The 19830-nt window shown below is 45.8% G+C and overlaps 1 protein-coding gene across 2 annotated transcripts; it reads right to left on the bottom strand.

The window, feature by feature from the left end:
* Positions 1-1821: 1821 nt before the first annotated feature.
* On the bottom strand, positions 1822-18428 carry CHUK (component of inhibitor of nuclear factor kappa B kinase complex). Of its 2 annotated transcripts, none has more exons than XM_070943160.1 (21): positions 18284-18428; positions 18063-18157; positions 17514-17628; positions 16928-16997; positions 16565-16653; positions 15818-15907; positions 15608-15732; positions 14548-14655; positions 14041-14176; positions 13438-13632; positions 11181-11283; positions 10655-10778; positions 10055-10206; positions 9610-9671; positions 8613-8722; positions 7353-7453; positions 6746-6842; positions 4730-4877; positions 3712-3845; positions 3128-3227; positions 1822-2580 (listed from the first exon to the last, which is right to left on the bottom strand). In XM_070943160.1, exons 1-21 carry the CDS (start codon positions 18416-18418, stop codon positions 2554-2556), a joined length of 2316 nt encoding a protein of 771 aa, XP_070799261.1. In that variant the 5' UTR covers positions 18419-18428; the 3' UTR covers positions 1822-2553. The 2 variants fall into 2 exon arrangements, with proteins under 2 accessions (XP_070799261.1, XP_070799262.1); XM_070943161.1 differs by having other exon boundaries at positions 7404-7453.
* Positions 18429-19830: the final 1402 nt, after the last annotated feature.

Raw genomic sequence — 19830 nt, 5'->3', positions numbered from 1 at the left:
GGATGAAAAGAATTGAATTAAATCTATTTTGTTATTTTCTTGGTCTTCTTCTTATCACTCTTTTAATCGCTACAATTATATTTAGCTTTTCTTTCCTTACTTTATAACCACTATTGATTGGATTTTGTGTATGTGTGTTGCGTTTTTTTGTATTTCCCTATTAAAAATTCACCCTTGGAAATGTTGCAGCAATAGATTCTTCCCTCTCAATGGACTCCAATTCTTTTGAAAATGTCTTTTGACTTTGAGTGTGAAGAACTGGGTTGCATAAAAAAAACCAAGTTGGTTAGCAGGTAGCTCTGAGGCTGAATGTGGGATGTAACGTTGTGTATATATATATATATAAGCAAAAATATGAACGAAGGCAGCATAGATGTTAACATTATGGATTAATAGCCATATAATCCATGCCCCCCCCCCATACTTCAAATCTTTCTTAATCCGTGTTGCCCTTTTTCCCACCGCTTTTGGCAGCTGAAGGATCCAGCCATGCTTTGGGTCCTTCAGCAATATGGAACCAGGGACCACCTGGTGAAGCCTTCCGTGCTGGAGAAGATCAGCAGAATCTTGACCAACGTGAAGAAGGTATTAAAGAACCTGGACTCTGACCCCTCAAAAGAAGCTGCGGACCTGCATCTTGTATCGAAGGTGTATGAAAGAATCCACCGAAGACAGAAGAAGAAGTAGCACAGAGAGAGAGAGGTTAAGATTGCGGGAAGCCAATCTCATATTTTGGGTAGTATGGAAACTACTAAGTTAGCTTCATATAGAAACCATTAAATCTTCCCTCCATCTATACCGTAGTTTCTCTTTTTAGGTCTCTTTATGTAACACACTTAGATTACACACCACATTTGAACTAAGAGGCTCTGCAGGTAATCCTCGACTTAAGGCCATTCATTTAATGACTGTTCAAAATGAAAAAAGTGACTTTAACCCCCAGTCTTTGCACTTATGACCGTTGCAGGGTCCCCATGATCAAAATGTTGGGTTCTTTGGAACTGCTACGTATTGGCAATCATTGCAGCATCCGGGGCCACACAAACGCCACTTACATGCTTCCCAGGAGCTTCCCTGCCTAGTTTCTGCGGTTGTAAAAGTGTTTTTTTGGGGGGGGTGGGGGAGCGGGGGGAGGAATGTCCTTTCAGGCTTGTAAGATATTTTGTTAATGTAACCTTACAGTAAAGCCAGAGCCGGTTCTTCTGGGAGTGCTGCTTGGCTGGCCTACCTCGCAGGGCTGACACCCAATGGGGCTTTTCCAGCAGCTGCTCCCTGGCCTGGGAAGTGCATGCTGTCCCTACCCCCACCCCTGCCACAAAGTATACAGAGATATCATATGACAAGCATCCCATAAGCTTCTTAAATATAGTTCAAGGTGTGTGTTTTGTAACACTGCTTGAATTTCTTCCTTTCACTCACCCCCCCAAACTTTAGATTCTATTTGTGGAGACTGTCCGGAGAAGCTCCTGCCATTTTCTTAGCATGGTTTCCCAGAAGTGCTTTGCCATTGCCTCCTTCCTAGGGCTGAGAGACAGTGACTGGCTCAGGGTCACTCAGCAGGCTTGGTTGGTGCCCAAAATGGGACTAGAACTCACTTTCTCCCAGTTTCTAGCCTGGTACTTTAATTACTCCCTCTGGGTTAGCCACCCTCGACTGCCATGAACCTCAGGGTAATATCTGGTGGGACGAGTGCTAGACATTCTTACTTCCCATAAAGTCAACATGGCAGAGTTTTGCAAAATTACTCTCAATATTAAGATAACTATTTAGCTTATTTTTATTCACAGATGGTTTGACAAAAACATAAAAGACTCAAGCTGATTTCTTACTGGTTGAGATTATTTTATTTGTGACATTTGTAAGCTATTGTTTTTAGGTGGAGGGCAAGTGTCAGATATTTTCAAAGTGAAAACAAAAAAAGTTGCTTAATATATTACAAAATACTCCCAATGTTGTTCATTAGAAATATACTATGAATAATTTCTGCAAGGATCACACAAAAGAGAACAATTCACAAGGTGTGTAATAAACTATATGGAGGCATGGGGCTCTCCGAGTTTGGTTATTTGCTTGAAGATGTTTCATTACCAAACTAGGTAACACCATCAGTGCTAGAAGATGGTGGGGTTTGCCCAACTAGGTAGCATCATAAGTGAATCACTGATGCTATTCCCTAACTGGGTAACGAAACGTCTGTTAAGAAAACAAACTCAGAGAGTGCCAAAGACTTCACAGTTCAACCCTGAGCTGCATATATTCTCTTCTATTAATATATACATAACAGATAATTTATTTTACATCTTTCGTGATTTCTGCCTTAACACGATGTGATCTTTTGAGGGGTATTTAATTAGAGTGCATTACAGATCCTGTGATGGGAGATGTTCTATCTGTGATGCTTTAGAGGGAAAAGCAGGGCCACTTTTCCAAAACCTCCAGAACTGGATAAAGATGCAAAATCTTCGATCTGGGTCCTTCTTTAATTAAAAGGAAAGAGGTATTTTAAGTTAAAAGGCCAATTTTTGCAAATACGGATGTGCAACATCAGACACTCTAATCCAGCCAACTCCAGTCGAGACTCTGCAAAAGAAAACAAGGCAATAACCTGAAGGGCTCCCTGTGTTGTTATGCAGTAATCGATATAAAATGGTCTGAAATTCAAACTAGTAATTGAGGAGCAATCTCTGTGTTTTCTTTACTGTTGAACAGTCCTCTTGCACAAAAGGGGACACCTAAAATACCTGCAGGCCAAATAAAGAGAATTGTGTTTTCCCCACTGCTGGCCATATTAAAAGGACCGGATAGTGTAAAATTCACTTTTATTATTCCCTTTTACTCACAGGATAGGACTGATCACCCTGTTCACTGCATCCCACCCAGCTGAAAAATTCCCTGGAGGAAACTCATGGAGAATTCTTCACATAAGATCAAGTGGAAGGAAGCATCAAATGTCTTCCTTACCAAAATGCTTATGCAAAGTTTTTGCTTGGATATCTTCATTTTCTTCTAAAGTAGACGAGTTTCTCTTGCTGAATTAGTGAATAACCTACTTTCCAAGCTGTCTTTTCTTCTTAATAAGTGAATTCTTTATTAAAAGTATGAGTGTCGAAGGGAGGCTTCAACTCACCATCATGCTGCTATTTTGGTCGTGTCTCGCTTCGTGTATAACGGCGCTAAAACTGTCAAGATAGCTTAGGTTTTCTTCTAACAAATGTGCAAAATTCAACCTGTCAAGAAAAGAACAAAGATGGCTGCTCTCTATTCCAGCTACTCCCAACAAGAAGGGAAACTATTTAAATACACGAATCAAAATCAGGAGAGTTTCCTTCTCTTCAGCAATCCTAATCCCAGGTGTATCCTTTTGGGAGGATGAAATTTTGCGATATGAATTACAATTATCCTCAGACTTACACCTGCAATTAAGCCCACAGTTATGGTCTTAAATGGTGACCTATTTTCAAGCATTCTTTTCTTTTTTCCTTTAAATTTCAATTTCATGTCATGCGGTAGATGTTCTTTATTCTATTAAGTGTGCATTTGGAGCATATGGCTCTTTGACGCTGTTAAAAATGAAAGCTCTTCTATTTGTATGTTGCTTTCTTCGCTAAATGGTTTGTTTAATGAAGTGCTGCATTTCCTGGCAGGAGTTCAACTGCCAGCTTTGAGGCAGGATTTCTAGCAGGCAGGAAGAGCCCCTCCCCTGTCTCTTACGTGTTTCTAGAGGCTTCCATGAAAGGCAACGCCTGCAGCACATTGGCCGGTGCAGTTTGGGAGAGCCAGGCGGGCACAGAAGATGGGACCGGACCATCCACGCTGGAGCTGGCCGATCGAGCAGAACTCTGAGTCTACAAGGAAAAGGAAAAATAGGTGGTGTTAGAATAGACATGCAGGCCTTTAGCAGAGTTACCTGCGTCCTGCATTTATTCCCAACTGGTCCAAGTGACCAAACTCTGGAGTTGTTTGGCATACATGAAACTCTGGACAGCAGCATCCAGAGCATTAAGTAACTTTCCCCCCATCAGCAGCATCAATGGTGCGCCGTTTCCTTCGGGACACCCGAAGATGAAAAACGTATAAGCTGCACTCGGCTGCTGTACTGCTGGCATTCAAAGGTTGAATGAACTGACTGGGATTAAAGCTTGCTGGGTAGCTCTGTCTTGCGACCACGGCCAAGAGGGTGGCCGATATGGTGAGGCTCTCAAGCCTTAAACAGCTGTGAGAAATGAGGGGGTCAGAACAGCGCAAATCCACTCACGGCTGACATTCAGCAGGTGATGTTGAGGTGACCAATCACAAGGATGGGGCTGGTTGGCATCTGAACATCATCAGAATCAGCCACACCCAAATTTTCAAACGTTTCTGTGCTCAAAACATTTTTGCCCTGCCTAATCTAGGGATATAAAATGGGATCTTAAGAGTGGCCCACCCTGCCATGCCCCGTGTTGTCCAAATCTGTACTCAGCTTTTCCGGGTGATGTACAACGAAACCCCTAAATTCTGGGGAGAAAATTGGCCAAATATTTCTGAGAGACACATTGTGAGACAGTCTCTCTCTCTCTCTCTCCTTAACCATCAGACACCAGTCTAGGCTAGTATTTGAACCAAATTCCTCTTATATGTTAGCAATGTCGCCCAACTGATAGACAAATGCAAGGCTTATTTATAATGTTAAGGTTGATGGGTGGCATTGGATATTCATCAACGTGGCCTGGTTGAGCCACATCCTTACGCAAGCTATTTTCAGCAAATGCCAGATTTCTCTCTGCCTTTTCCCCTGCATTTGCATGACTGAATTGTCGGCCTCCTTGATGCTGTTCAGAGCCACATCGATGCTGGGAAGCAAGTCAATGATCTTCTGTTTGCAGCCCAGCAATTTGCTGTGATTCGAAAAGAAAAGAGATGGTTAGAAGGCAGGCAACGATCCTTTCCCTCAACACTGGTACCAGGTCAGGGTGTCACACTCAAGGCCCGCAGGGTGCTTTGATCTGGCCTCAGGGCCCACCCTGGAAACAGGAAAGGACTGGCCCGCAGTGCCTCTGCCAGTGAAAACGGAGCTCTGGGACGCTGTGTGGGGCCCACCCGGGTTCCATTTTCGGCCATGCTGGCCTCCTGCAGCCCTCTGCCAGTGAAAACGGCCATGGCCAGGGGGGCCTTTTATCAGGTTCGCCTGATACGCCAGTTGCGCCCCTTTCTGAGTCGGGATTCCTTATCCAGTCACTCATGCCCTCGTCACTTTTCGCCTGGACTACTGCAACGCTCTCTACATGGGGCTCCCCTTGAGGAGCACCCGGAGGCTCCAACTGGTCCAGAATGCGGCCGCGCGGGTGATTACGGGAGCGACATGGCGCTCCCATGTAACACCTCTCCTGCGCGAGCTGCACTGGCTCCCGGTGGTCTTCCGGGTGCGCTTCAAGGTGTTGGTTCTCACCTTTAAAGCGCTCCATGGCTTAGGGCCAGGGTATTTACGAGACCGCCTTCTGCTACCAATAACCTCCCACCGGCCAATACACTCTCACAGAGAGGGCCTCCTCAGGGTGCCGTCAGTCAAGCAATGTTGGCTGGCGGCCCTCAGGGGGAGAGCCTTCTCTGTGGGGGCACCCGCCCTCTGGAACGAGCTACCTCCCGGAATACGGATGATCCTGGATCTCCGCACTTTCCGTAAGGCCCTGAATACATTTTTATTTCAGCAAGCCGGCCTGGCCTGAATAGGTTTTATGGGTTAGTTTTTTAATTGTATAGCTTGGGGTTTTAAATTGGGAGGCCGATTAATTTAATTTATTTTTAGTTATCTTAACTTTTATATTGTATGTTATTTTAATTTTCGGCTGTTCACCGCCCTGAGTCCCTTCGGGGAGAAGGGCGGGATATAAATTCAATAAATAAATAAATAAAATAAAATAAAAACAAAAACGGAGCTGGGGGGGGAGGGGGGTGGGCAGGTGCATGTAGCCCTCCTGAGCTCAGTTTTCACTGGCAGAGGGCTGGAGGAGGCTGGCGCAGTTGAAAACGGAGCCTCAATGAGTCATGTCGAGATGGTCATGCTCCCCCCCCCCTGGCCATGGCCACGCCCACCGAGGTGAAACACAACCCTGATGGGGCCCTCAATGAAATTGCGTTTGACACCCCTGTACTAGGTGATCCAGAGGAAATCGAGGGCAAATTCAGGAATATTTTTACGGATTCTGTGGCCTCCATAACAGCCAAGGAGTGGACAGAGTAATTTCTCTAGCTAATCTTCCTTCAATCCCCTTCTTTTTCCACTGTTTTCACACAAATGTTTTGGCTTTTCACCTTTTCAATAATAAAAGACTTTCTCAGACTCTGTTTCCCTCCCAGAAACAGTAACAATTACTGCCACTCTCTTGAAGAGAAATTAAGGTGTTTTGGAGCTTCACGACTAGAGTGGCCCGTTTCACTGCTTGTTGGCTTTCTTCCCTTATTGAACATTTTAAAGAAAATGCATGATGAACAAATACAAGAAAACACATGAAAAAAAGAATAAAAGACAGATATTTAAGGAAGCGTATTTTGAAACTATGAACAAGCTTTGATCTCAACTAGAAATACACTGGAAAGGATTAGTTCCACATTTTTAGTATTTTTTTAATGAAGAACCAAGGCAAAAGGTGAAGCAAACCTAAGTCCAAGTGAAGTTCCTTGGATCCTGGTCATCCCGCTACCTGGGCACTGAAGGGGACTGGAAAAGGAGAGTTGGGGTGGGTTGCAGGTGTGCCTGCCTGATTACCTGAGGTGCCTGAAGAGCTCCTTGAGGACCCAGTCTTGACTCTGGACTGTCTGGACGATGATCCTCACCATCTCTGTGCTGTCACTGTATACGTGGTCTGAAAGAGATATTCTCTCTCCAAATATGAAACTTCCTCCACATAAAAAAAGCATTTGGCCATCAGATTTTACCTCAAAGGAAAAGCCATGCACTTTAAACTAGCATTAATAACGAGAATAATATATTTTTAACTGTTTGGATACATCAGAAATCCTAGTATCCTAGTTTTACAGGACTGTAAAATTTTGTTGTCATCAAACAAGACTTCCAGTATTGTACCTTTTAATATTTCCTCAATCCAAAGTGCTCCAGAGACTGCTAAAGCTCCATTTAAGAGAATAACGAGGTATCTGACTAGATATAAGTCTATAGCATCATCAAAGGAACAGCCTGTATATTCTACATTTTTACCCTCGAAGCAGAAACAGCTAGAAATGACCATACAAGGTTAGAAAAGCATTAAAGAAAGATGTAACATGAAAAAGAGACTGAGGTGTAGCAAATCTTTTGCGTTCCCAAAAGATGCTGAGCCCATCTATTCAGGCTCCTTTGCAAAGTTTCTGCTTACGGCCACTCTCTCTTCCGGGCCTGTTGCATGTTCCCTGTGAGAACGACGTACCTGGAGGCCTTGATTTCAATTGCTTGTAGAGTTCAATGGCTCTCTGTTCCCTGTGGAGAGATGCGGCAGCTGTAAGCACGATTCCCTCTCCTTCCCCTTTGGGGCGAGGGTTCAGTAAAGGCCGGGGCCTCATAAGGTGTAGAAATGCAGACGTAACAAACGAGGACTAACTTCTGTTAGTAAGAGTGGGAGTTTAAAAGTGTTTACTCTCAATAAAATTGTGGGATATTTGATCTGCTAGATCTTAAAAGGAAGATCTTTAAAATCGTTATAGTTCTGTCCAGGAACAATTGTGCAATTAAGGAGAAGCAGCAGCACAACCATAAAAGTGATCCTCTTAAGGCTGGACGATGTTTTGTTTGTAAATGTTTAATACACTCAACTCAGCCAAACTTTCAGCTTTCCCTTCAGACCAAATCAGTGGGCCTCTTAATAGCACCATGGTGGGTTTCAACATTGCAACTCACCAAAAAAGGAACACACAGGCACAGAGTTCCACCTTTCATTCAAGAACTCTTAAAACTATAAATACTGGATCCTTTTTTAAACAGAGGTAGTCCTTGAGTTACAACTGTAACGGAGCCTGCCCATCTCGGTCATAACTCATGACAGTTGTAAATCAGGTCACCCAAGTCCAGGAGACTGACCTGATTTTATGACCTATTTTGCAGTGGTAGTGAAGTGACCACTGCATGGGCCAGTCATATATCATCCGTCCCCCCCACCCGGGAGGTCTGTGGTCACCTCCAACAATTGCCAAGCAACTGGTCATAAGATGATAACAAACATAGCTCTCTCTGCCTTTCCACTTTCCAATTCATGTCTGTTACACTGACGGCCATTCCTTCGTCTCTCGGTCGTCCATCAGATGACCTCAGCCTTTCTGCCACTGGATGTTGGCCTCTTGCTCCCAAGAGTCAAGCAGAGAAGGCTGGCAACATGGAACTGCCCCCGCACGAGAGGCAGGGGATTATGGGGGCAGTGTTTGTGGGTGACCCTAGTCAGAGAAGACTCGGAGTGGCCAAATCAAGAGATAAACATTTTCGGTCTCCAGCTGCCTGTTGGTCGGTACATTTACTTATAACATTTTGGGGCACATGCCAGGTTTATTAGCTAGGGTGCTATTAACGATGCTTAGTAGAGCTTAATTAACAATAGGAAGGCCTCCTCCTAAGTCAGTGGCATAATGAGAAAAGTTTGTTTTCTTACAGATTTTCCATTACATCGTTTTGACGTCGCACGTGGAGGCTTCTCTGCAGCTCCACAATTTCGGTGTGCAGCGCCATGATCTGCTCATCCAGGGAGCCGATATCTGCCACCTGCAAAGGAGAAATAAAATTCCCTGACAGATTGAAGATAACTTTGGGATGTTATTTTTCACGTTGAATAATCACCTAACTGGGTGTCTCTTCCCGTCAGACAGAATAAAAGGATTTGCCGCATGGCGTCTCCTTTGCTCGAGAGTTTCTAATTGAAGTTGGATGGTTATTTGCTGGAGATGCCCTGGAGCTGCCTTTCTCAACCTTGGCAACTTTAAGATGTATGGACTGCAACTCCCAGAATTCCTGCCTGGGGAATTCTGGGAGTTGAAGTCCAAGGTTCTTAATTATTGCTAAGGTAGAGAAACATCCACACCAAGTAGCAGGTAGGGCTAGATGGCCTAAATTTTGAATAATAAACAGTAAAAATGGGGAAAATGTGAATGTTCTCAATTTAAGAAACCTTGGAAAAACAGAACATTTTCCTCACAGACTCAAGGTTACGTCTGAGTTAACGGCAGAGAGACAATGGTGGGAGAATTTTCCTCTCCATCCAGAATGGCAATGGCTGAGCACACTAAATTAGGCGACTTTATTTGAGGATCGTCTCAATATTAGTGGTAATGAAAGGCAGAAGAAGGGGTGCTTAGTTCTTATTAGCTTCCTATTCTTTCCCTACACGTGAGGTGCTGTCTCAGAATTAAAAATATACATTTGGTATCAGTAACAATAAATGTGGGTTAAAAGCAATGCTCTTTGGATAATGGAAAGTTTTTCACCACTTTCCTATCTTCATTTTTAATTATTTATGTCTGATTAATTTCCTATTTTTTCTATACACGGATTAAGATACTATCTCAGAATTAAAAACTCTTAGGAAGGATGATGGGGACAAGAACAATGAAAGTCATAGGTCTAAAACAAGACACTCTGGTTTTGGCTTGTACCTTTTCGCACAGGGAAGCTTTTTCTTCCATGTCTTTCCAAGCTTTTAACATTTTCTCTGAGGCTTAAAGAAATAGACTGGAGTTAATTTACAGACACCATGTTCTCTGAAAATCAGCAACACCTGTTTAGAAACAAACAATGCTCCAAAACAGTAGTAGTTATACTGATGAATTTTGGAAATTTAACATATTTTGTACATTTCAGACAAGAAAGAGGTAGAAAACAGGAATTTGGAGTTCTGTATTTAGGAAACCTATAGGATGTAGATGTTAGGAAGATAAACTGGCTGATAAACAGTTTCAGTTATAAGATTTGGTTTGATCCCAATAACGTGAATGTCAGGCCCCCAGAGAAGCCGGGTGTGTGAGAGAGGAATGATCTTGAGCAGGCAGCCTCCCCAAAAGCTAATCAGCATGTTGGGGCCATCACTGGCCAAAGACTTACAGATTCCATAGGTCATTTGGTCGCTGTATCGTTCCAAGTCGAGGTGGATACTTTGCTGGAAGAAATTCAGCTTGGCTTTCAGTTGCTGTGATGCTGAGATCATGTTGTTTTTCCTGTTGGTTAAATTGGTGTTGTACCTCAGAAGACTCAACCTAGAGATTGGGATAAAGAGAAATTTGCATTAATCTCTGTCGTAACTACACATAAACATACATGGATAGAGAGCCCTGGTGGCGCAGCGGTTAGAATGCAGCATTGCAGGCTAAACTCTGCCCACAGCCAGGCAGTTTGATCCTGACCGGTTCAAGGTTGACTCAGCCGTCCATCCTCCTGAGGTTGGTAACATGAGGACCCAGATTGTTGGGGGCCAGATGCTGACTCTGTAAACCTCTTAAGAGGGGGCTGTAAAGCACTGTGAAGCGGTATATAAGTCTAAGTGCTATTGCTACAATGCTATTTGGGACTCCCCAATGTACACTCCTACCTACCACTGGGGGCCACAGGAAGGTGCGGAAGGGCTGCTAATCAGACCTCGCAGCCCTGCTTCGTCTGAGCCTTTCCCACCGCGGCACTTCTTCCTCAGGGGCACCTGGGACTTACATGGCAGCTCTCTGGCCCTGGAAGAGGCGGCTGTAGTCTTCCTTCAGGCCGATGACGTAGTGCACGGCTTCAGCCCAGATCTTCCGAAGCTGGAAAACAGGCAGCTGAATTTTGCTGTCCTTTACTGAGAGGGGAAAATTTGGCCATCCTTATTAGTATATTAAAAACTGGAAGTCATAAAAAGGGAAAGAGAGGAGGGAGGGAGACACTGAATTTAAGAATATTCATGATGGAACCAAAGCTGACACAACCCCTGCTTATCAGGGAGTTGAACATGACATATTTTTGCAACTTTGATTGCAATATTTACAATTTGCACATAATTGTTTACAAATTCAAAGAAAACGAAGAATGGGGCAGGAGGAAGCTTGTACATTCTTCTGACTGATTTAGTGCTAGTATTTTTTATACTTTGATATTTTAATAAGGACTCAAAGGTCCTTATTACAGAATGTTTTCCCCTGAAAAATCATGCAGCCAAATCTTAGAATAACTAATAATTATTACTAAACTGAGACAAACTTACCAATATAATTTACACAGTCAGAAAGCGTCCTAGAAGCAAAAGGGCCTTCATATGTAGTTTTGCTTTTATCAAATAAATATACCATGTAGCTATCCCAGCCTTTCTGGTAAAGAAGAGAAATTATTAAAACATTTCCTTGCAAACCTTGAGAAAGTACCAATAATCCAGATAAACAGTAATAACATGCAAGAATAAATGAATAAACTCATACATATATGAAATATATACACACTCACAGAGTGAAAAATTCTGTTAATGATTTAATTTATTTTACAAGTCTTAAAAAAGGAGCTGGAAGAAGCTAAGTTCTGATCTAAGCAATTTATTTAAATGATTAACAAACATTTCCAGTTCTTGCACTAAGGGGTGCAAAGATGCCTTCCTCTTTGCAAACACTAACTTATTCTTCCAAAACAAAGAAAGCTTGAGCCAACAAGGAGAGGAAATCTGTGAGATCCAGTCTGTTCTCTCTTACACCAGAAAAATAATACGTATCTGCTTTTTTGAAGAGTTTAGCTTGGATGATAAGTTCAGTCTATCGCTGAATCGCTAACCCTAACCCTAACTCTTAGTCATTTTTTGAGGAAAGAATAAATAAAGGAAACCACAAAGGGTTAGCAAAACAAACAAACAAAAGGATCTTTGGTAAAATGCCACAAGCCAGGACTTTTCTTCTTGGTTACCACCTTTAAAGCGCTCCATGGCATAGGACCCGGGTACCTTCGAGACCGTCTTCTGCCACCAATAGCCTCCCACCGACCAGTCCGCTCCCACAGAGAGGGTCTCCTCAGGGTGCCATCAGCCAAGTTATGTCGGCTGGCGACGCCCAGGGGGAGGGCCTTTTCTGTGGGAGCCCCAGCCCTGTGGAATGAACTGCCCCCGGAAATACGCAAGATCTCCGACCTCCGAGTGTTTCGTTGCGCACTGAAGACCCTGTTATTCCGCCAGGCAGGGCTATCAACTTAATAATTTTAATTGGGGTATTTTAAATGTTTGGGGTTTTAAATTGGCCAAATCTATGTAATTATTTTAATTTTTAATTATTGTTGTGTGTTGTGTTTTTAAATTGGCTGTACACCGCCCTGAGTCCTTCGGGAGAAGGGCGGTATAGAAATAAAATTATTTATTTATTTATTTATTTTATTTATTTCTGAAGCCACTGGGACAGGGCCCACACCAGTGGGGTCCTTGCAGTCCTGTTGCCTTAACAACTCTGGGAAGCTCCTGTTATCTGCCAGGCGGCACAAAGGACGACACAGGAGAGATCAGAGAGAAGGAAGGGGAAGACGAAGGCCAAGATTTAAAAAGGCCTTTTCTACCCATGAAAGAAGGTACAGCGAATAGAAAGATCTCTGACACCTTCTGATGAAATCTCCAGGTGCTTCTGGTTGGTTGTTCTTGGAGAAACATTGGGAGATGGGAGCAGAAGGTGAGAAGAGCCGCGGTGGCGCAGTGGTTAGAGTGCTGTACTGCAGGCTACTTCTGCTGATCACCGGCTGCCAGCAATTTGGCAGATAGAATCTCACCAGGCTCAAGGTTGACTCAGCCTTCCATCCTTCCCAGGTGGGTAAAATGAGGATCCAGATTGTTGGGGGAAATAGGCTGACTTTGTAAACCGCTTAGAGAGGGCTGTAAAAGCACTGTGAAGCGGTATATAAGTGCCATTGCTATGTACTTTCTCTGTGATCTTTCTGACTTCTTTAGGGACAATCTCTTGAGGTTTTTTATTATCCTTCACAGCTCTGGTCTGTGGCCAACTTCATTTTTTCCTTTCATTTTTTCCAACTATCAACTCTCTGGACTTCTACCTGCTGTTGATTCTTCCTTGGATGTTTTGGTTTCCTTCAATAGAAGTTCTGACTGCTTATTATTTCGTAAGAGGATGTGAGTCCTGAACATGTAATTGAGAAATGTCTCAAACCAGTAAGAAAATAAGTCCAGTGCCTTGACTCAACTTTCTGACAGTGTAATGTAAAACTCCTTCGTGTTATGCTGGTGCTTCTAAAGTATTAAACTTTGCAGCCTTTTATAGTCTACCAAAATGGAATTGAAGAGAAGGATGCATCTTACCAGAGCTGTTTATCAAAAGCCTTACAGAACATAAAACAGGTGGCAGCAAACCATTTCCATAAATCAGAATTTATGGAAATTTGTGTGACGTAAATTCTTAAGTTCTGCCTGACTGCTATGAACAATCATTATCAAAGATGTGCAAATAAAGAGGCCTCATTTGTCAGAATTCGAGAGGGAATCTTACTACGCCATCAATGACACACTGAGAGGCTGGTTTCCGGGGGTCTAAACAGCTTCCCATCTCCAGGAGCAGCTCCTGGTTTCCCGAGCTGATTCCGGTGTCGGATTCAATTCGAACTTGCAGGGAATGAAGGCTTTCCTCTGGGTTCAGAGAATACGACAGGATCTTGGCAGACGTCATATTTAAGATGTGGACAATCTGAAAACGCCGCAAAGAAACATCAAAGTACTCAATACTTTGAAAATGTTCATTTTTGAAGATTTTTTCACCAGCCCCCCGTGAATTTAGGAGAGACAGGCTTACGATGCTCAAAATAAAATTGGGGGAAAAAAAACCCCTATGATCAAAGTTATTTTTCTTTTTTCTTTTTGGTAACAACTAGAGTTTGCTGTCCCAATTTCCAATCACGTTACTGTTATTCGAAAAATAAAAATGTACTGGGAAAATGGTTTCAATTAATTTATTTTCTATGAGCAAGGGCAAATATTTTGTCTTAACGTTACAAAGTTTGAGCATTTTAAGACTCAATCAAAGAAGCAAATGGAAGCTTATTTATTGTAACCGTAATTAATCTTTTTAACCGAAATGTATCATCTGCCCACTTACCTTCAGACTCAACAACTGTTCCATTACTTGAAAACATCTGTAGCTGTTTGTGTTTGGGTCTATTCCGCCTCCCCTTTGCTGGGGGTCCCAGGTCAGCATCATCTGAAGCCAGTGCTCCATTGTGTCTACAATTGTACTAAGCCATAAAACAAAAGGAAAATGTAAGCCCACCAGGCGGGCTACCACCATCCTGCCCCACTCTGTGGCCTGGCTACTTGAAGAACCACCCATCTCTCGTAGCTTCTGCCTTGTGAATTTGATCCGGCAGGATCAGTGCACCCCAGGGCGCTTTGATTAAACAATGCCATCTGCTGGGACCCCCAAAGTCATTTTCTCTGCTGCTCGACCTTCTGGAATGAGGTTCCCCCTTTGAAATCGGAACAGCCACCCCCGCAACCTGTTGGAGATGCAAAGGACATGAGGACTTGGCTCTTCCCCCAGGGGAAGGAAGGAGAGAGGGAGGGAGGGATTCTACCAATGAAGGAGAAATGATAGAATGAATGTTACCTGCACAAGCTGTTTGGAGTTGGCAAATAAGAACTAAACCTAACTTCCCCAGTCATCTCTTCCCACGCAAAAATGCACTTGGGCTCTTTTCTCTTGATTTTCTCATGCCTACGGGAAAAGAGCAAGGAGGATGGAGATCAAAAGATTAAAAAACAGTTGGTAACTTGGAACCGATGGTGTCCGTAGCAGGAGCAGGATGGGTGACCTTCAGAAGATCCCTTTGGGACCTATCCAAATCCTTATGAATCCTTCCCCTGCTGCCAACTGCATGAAAATGTGTGTGTCTACAAAGGCCCTTCAGAGCAAGCCTACATTTGAATATGGGCTGCATGATACATCCAGCAGGTGCATCTGCTCCTAAGAGAAAAAAAGCTCATGGAAGCTTCTGGAAGGAGGTGTCCAGTGGACAGAGATGACCAGTGTTCTTTTTCATTTCATTCATGGCATGGATGAGGAACTGGAAGGACGATATATCAGGTTGGCAAATGACACACAATTGAACGGGATAGGAAATATTCCAGAAGCCAGAAATAAAATTTGAAATCATCTTGGGTCCAACTCCCTAATGCCAAATTGCAGGGACTAGTTCATGCAGTTATCAGCAGTCAAGATGAACCCAAAAGGCATCAACAATAACAACCAAAAAGCAGAGATGATGGACCTAAACAAGGCCAGGGCATCCATTGTGCAATTGTGGCTGTCGTATTGGTATTTTCATCCCTCCGTGTAGATATGTGCCTGGCACAGTGGCTCACTTAGGATTGGAGCACTGTGATGAATTCAAAGGAATTCCTCTCCAATAAGCAGAGGTCGTTGTGTGCCTAATACCTTTAATCCCCCTAAAATAGCTCTTCCTGGAGCTACAGCTGATGGAGAAAGAACATTTTGTAAGGGAACTCAATCTCTTTCCTTGCTGCGTCTTCCTGCTGGCTGTCCTATCTCCTGGGGCCTTTAAAGAGAGCGGGGCTGCCTTGATGTCCCTGTCTGCGCAGAGACACAAAACCGGCTCTTTGGCGAAGGTAAAACGCACCCCTTTGTCCCCTGAGTCAGAGAGACCTACCAGGTGAACGGCTGCTGGTTGTGCAGAAAGGGCCTGAACCCCGTAATGCACTCAAAGATGACCGTCCCGAGGCTCCAGAAGTCCACAGTCATGGAGTAAGGGTTATTATCAAAGAGTTCAGGGGCCTTAAATAAAAGAGCAGAAATTGGGATAAAAATCAACCTCCAGAGTTAAGAACACAACACACTGCAATTCGTGTCCAGCTCTTACCAAGTACTGTAAGGTCCCCACAAAAGACGTGCATAAACTTCCTTGATCCAAATCCTTGGCATATCCCAGATCTATGATCTTGTAGATTATCTGGCAAGTAAATCATATTCCAAGTCATGTTTTCACCTAAGCTTCTTCACTCTTTTTGGAACTGAGAAGTGAGGGGGGGAGTTTCCTCCATTTTTTCCTAACCCAGCCACTGAAATGGATGAGAAAGGCAGGGAGAGTCTCTCCTTTGATCAGATGGGAGGGAAGGAAGGAGCAGGACAGCTGAAATATCTTTTGAGATGCTGGAGAACCAGCTCTACAAGCCACCACCTATGGATATTTCTGTATATCCCACCTTTATTGACTGTATAACTAATTAAAGGTAGTGAACATACCTAATATTTATTCCTCCAGCTGTTTCCGCCACAACAACACCCTTGTGAGGTGGGCTTGGCTGAGAGAGAGAGGGGGACTGCCCAGTCACCCAGACCCCTTTTGTGCCTAAGGCGGAACTAGAACTCAGGGCCTCCTGGTGATTGTCCCAAAGCCCAGGGCACCTTGTGTTTCAAGAGAGCAGGTGGACTGGTGTCATGACAACAAAACTCCCTCCAAACCAATCCTTGAAAGTCTGTCCAGCAGATGTGGGGACTGGGCAGGGAGTCCCCTTTCTGTGGCACATTTCTTGGAACAATTGATGGAAAAACCGACCGCAGCCTTCTAAACACTTTGTTGCCGCAACACTTGGGAGCATTCACTGACCTTCCCGGCTTCATCCTGGAGGACAATATTTTCTGGTTTAAGATCTCTATGAATGATTCTGTTTTCATGTAAATACTGGATGCCAGACCCTAGAAATTATGAAAAAAAATGCACACATTTAGAAAAAAAAATTAGAGACATTTTCTGATTCGGCTTTCATCATTTTGACCACAGTGGTAAATCCAGAAGATGCCCCAACCTCTGTCCCAAGGCCCTTCTGTGGTCTAAACCAATACAGGCTAATTATTAATACGCATTCAGAACTGGTTGGCTTTTTGAGTGAGCTTCGAGGCACAATAAGAAGAACAATAAATAAAGAACACCTTTAAATCTCTTTATCATGGAAAAGAACAGCTGACATACCAATGTCACTCAGCACAGAAAGGATTTGGCTCTCCTTAAGACCGCAGCAATTCTCAGGTGCATTCAGCAGCTAAAACGGTAATGGTAGTAATAATACGAAGGTTAATAGGATTGTTCTATTTAACAACCAATACATATATAGCTCAAAAGACAAAAGGTGTTACTAGGAAGCACTGTGTTGGAGAACATATTTGGGCCAACAAAAGGAGTGTTGACTTTCAGTGAAGTGAAATAATGAACCACAATTACAGGCCGAAGCGTAAAAGAGGGGAGACTCCTGGTGCCATAGGAGTTTGGCTCTGTGGCTCAGCTTCTGGGTCCCAAAATTGGTAACCGGCATCAAAGGAGAGGTTGCCTTAAGCCTCAGAATGCCATCGAAGAGGAGAAGCACCACACAGAAGCTTTCTCTGCTTCTAAAGCCGAGAGACCGTTGGAGCTCTCCTCCGCCACGGACAAATCGGTCGGGATTTCATCCCAAGGTCCTCAGGGGGAAAGGGGACTGCAGCCGCCTCTAGAGCAGGACCAGGCGCCCTTCCTGGGGGAGCTCCAGCAGCCCAGCCCAGCCCAGCCCCAGGGTGGCTCCTACCTTCCTCAGGTCCCCCCTGGAGCAATACTCCATGGCCAAAAGGGGCACGTCGTTCACCAGGAAATCCAGGCCTTCTGGCAGGTCCTGGGCCTTCACCACATTCGGGTGGTTCAAGCTGAGGAAAGAGAGGGAAGCTTTTGCGGAGGAGCAGCCGGGGCTGCTGGGGAAAGCGCCAGAAGAGAAAGCGGGAGGTGCAGAGTTCTAGTCCTGCCTCAGTCAGAAGGTCTGGCTGGCTGGCTGGCTTTGGCCAGGTGCCCCCCCACCCCCTCCCCACGGGGGGGGTTGCTGTGGGGTGAGGAGGGAGGGGGGGCGCTGGGGGCGTTGACTGCCTGGGGAGGATCCTAAAGGGGCTGCAAAGCAACCTGAGTGTCAGCCCCCCCCTCCCAGGAGGGAAACGGCCCCCCCTCCCCTGAGTGGGTCCAGAGGGCGCCCCTCCCCCGGAGGGAGGGATCCCTGGGAAGGGAGGGAGGGGGAAGGGAGGGATGGGGCCCCCCAGTGAAGGGCCGGGGGGGAGGGGGAGGGGGGAGGGGGGAGGGGCCCCGGGCCCACCTGCGCAGGATCTGCAGCTCTTGGCGCCAGCGCTCCTGGTGTTTGGCGCTCAGCTCCAGCCGGCAAGCCTTCACCGCCAGCCGGGCGCCCGACTCCTGCGGCGGACAAGAGGGAGGGAGGGAGGGAGGCGTTAAGGCGGACCGGGGGGGGGGGGGAAGAAGGGTCTCCAGAGCGGCCCCAGCCCCCCTCCCCCCCGCAGCCCCTCCCCTCCCCCCCCTCACCCGGTGCTGGTAGAGGGAGACGTTGCCGAAGCCTCCGGCGCCCAGCCGCTCCCGCATCTCCCAGGGCCCGCAGCTGGTGGAGCCCGGACAGCCGCCCCGCAGCGCCACCGCCGCGCCCGCCGGCAGCCGCTCCATGCCCGCCCGAGCCCAGGCCCCGCCGCCGCCGCCTCTTCCGGGGCCGGATCGCCCAGCGCCTCCCCGGCCGCAAAGGCGGAAGAGGCGGAGGAAGGAGACGGAGGCGCCCGCTCCCCCCCCCCACTTCCCCAGCCCCTCTAGATGGCCTCTGGGGGCCCCGGGCCCGCTCCCTCCTGGCCCTCCGGCACCCCAAGGCCGCGACTTCACGGGCGAGGAATAAAGGGGCCCCCTCCCCTCCCCTCCCCCCTTCTGCTGCTCCTCCTCCTGAATGGAGGCAGCCCCTGCCCTCCCCCCCCCGCCCCCCCCCAAGCGCAGGTGTCTGAATCCCTCTCGCAGCCCCCTCGGAAGAGCTCCGGCGGAGCCATCGTGGTGGAAGAGCGCCACCTGGCGGCCTTTTGCATTCGCCGCTTTAGTCAATTTCTCCAGCGCTTCCATTCCACCCTTTTAGTCTGTGCCCAAGTTGCTTCCCCCAGGCATACATCCTCCGAATAAAAACGATCCATCCACCCATCCATCTATCGAGATAGATAGATATAGATTAGAATAGAATAGAATAACAGAGTTGGAAGGGACCAGACAGACAGACAGACAGACAGACAGATGATAGAGATAGATAGATACCAGTAAATGATATAGATCAGTGGTCACCAACTGGTGGTCCATGAGAAAATTTTGGTGGTCCCCAGAAAACTTATTGTATTGTGGTGAGAAAAACTGGATGCAGTTTCCAAGTGTGGCCTTCCCAAGGCCTGATAAAGTGGTGTTAACACTTCACCTCTTTATGCAACCAAGGATGGCATGAGCTTTTTTGGCTGCCGCGACACACTGCTGGCTCACGTTTAAGTGATCACTCTGGGAGACAATCTTGTTACCAACAGCCAAATGGACACGCTGCCCTCCTTACATGCAGCCATTTGTTTTGATTGACTTCTTGCATAATGTGTCCTTCATAAAGATGTTGGGACTGAGTTGAGCAGGTCTGGGGCGAGATGGGCAGGTTTCCACAGGTGAAAAGGGTGGTGGGAGGAACTGTTGGAAGAAACATCCTTCTAGGTTCTGCTCCAAGTGGGGAAAAAGACACTGGAGACATGGAGACTGCTTGGAAAGATGGTTTAATGGTGGACAGGATCACATGGCTTGAGTTCCTGAACAGAAAAGGGGCAGATACAGTGAGTTTTTCAGGTTTTATGCTCTCTCTGGCTTTGAACTTCCTGGGGCCCAGAAAGAGTACTCTGATTGGTTGTCAGACTCCCAGGGGGTGGGTGGGGTCTTAGCTAGCCGATGGTCACGTGTGCTTCCCAGGTCACATGTGGTGAGTTTCTGCTGATATTGTGTAGAGGGCTAATCCTATCTTTGGCAATTCCTGCTATGGCTCTGCCTGAAGGAGGCAGATCTTTGTTATGTAGAATAGA

The sequence above is a fragment of the Pituophis catenifer genome, unplaced genomic scaffold (genome assembly GCF_029215685.1).
Source record: "Pituophis catenifer annectens isolate HBS135680 unplaced genomic scaffold, rPitCat1.0.hap2 SCAF_4, whole genome shotgun sequence".
NCBI classification, from domain to species: Eukaryota; Metazoa; Chordata; class Lepidosauria; order Squamata; family Colubridae; genus Pituophis; species Pituophis catenifer.
This window is presented reverse-complemented; position numbering and strand designations above follow the sequence as displayed.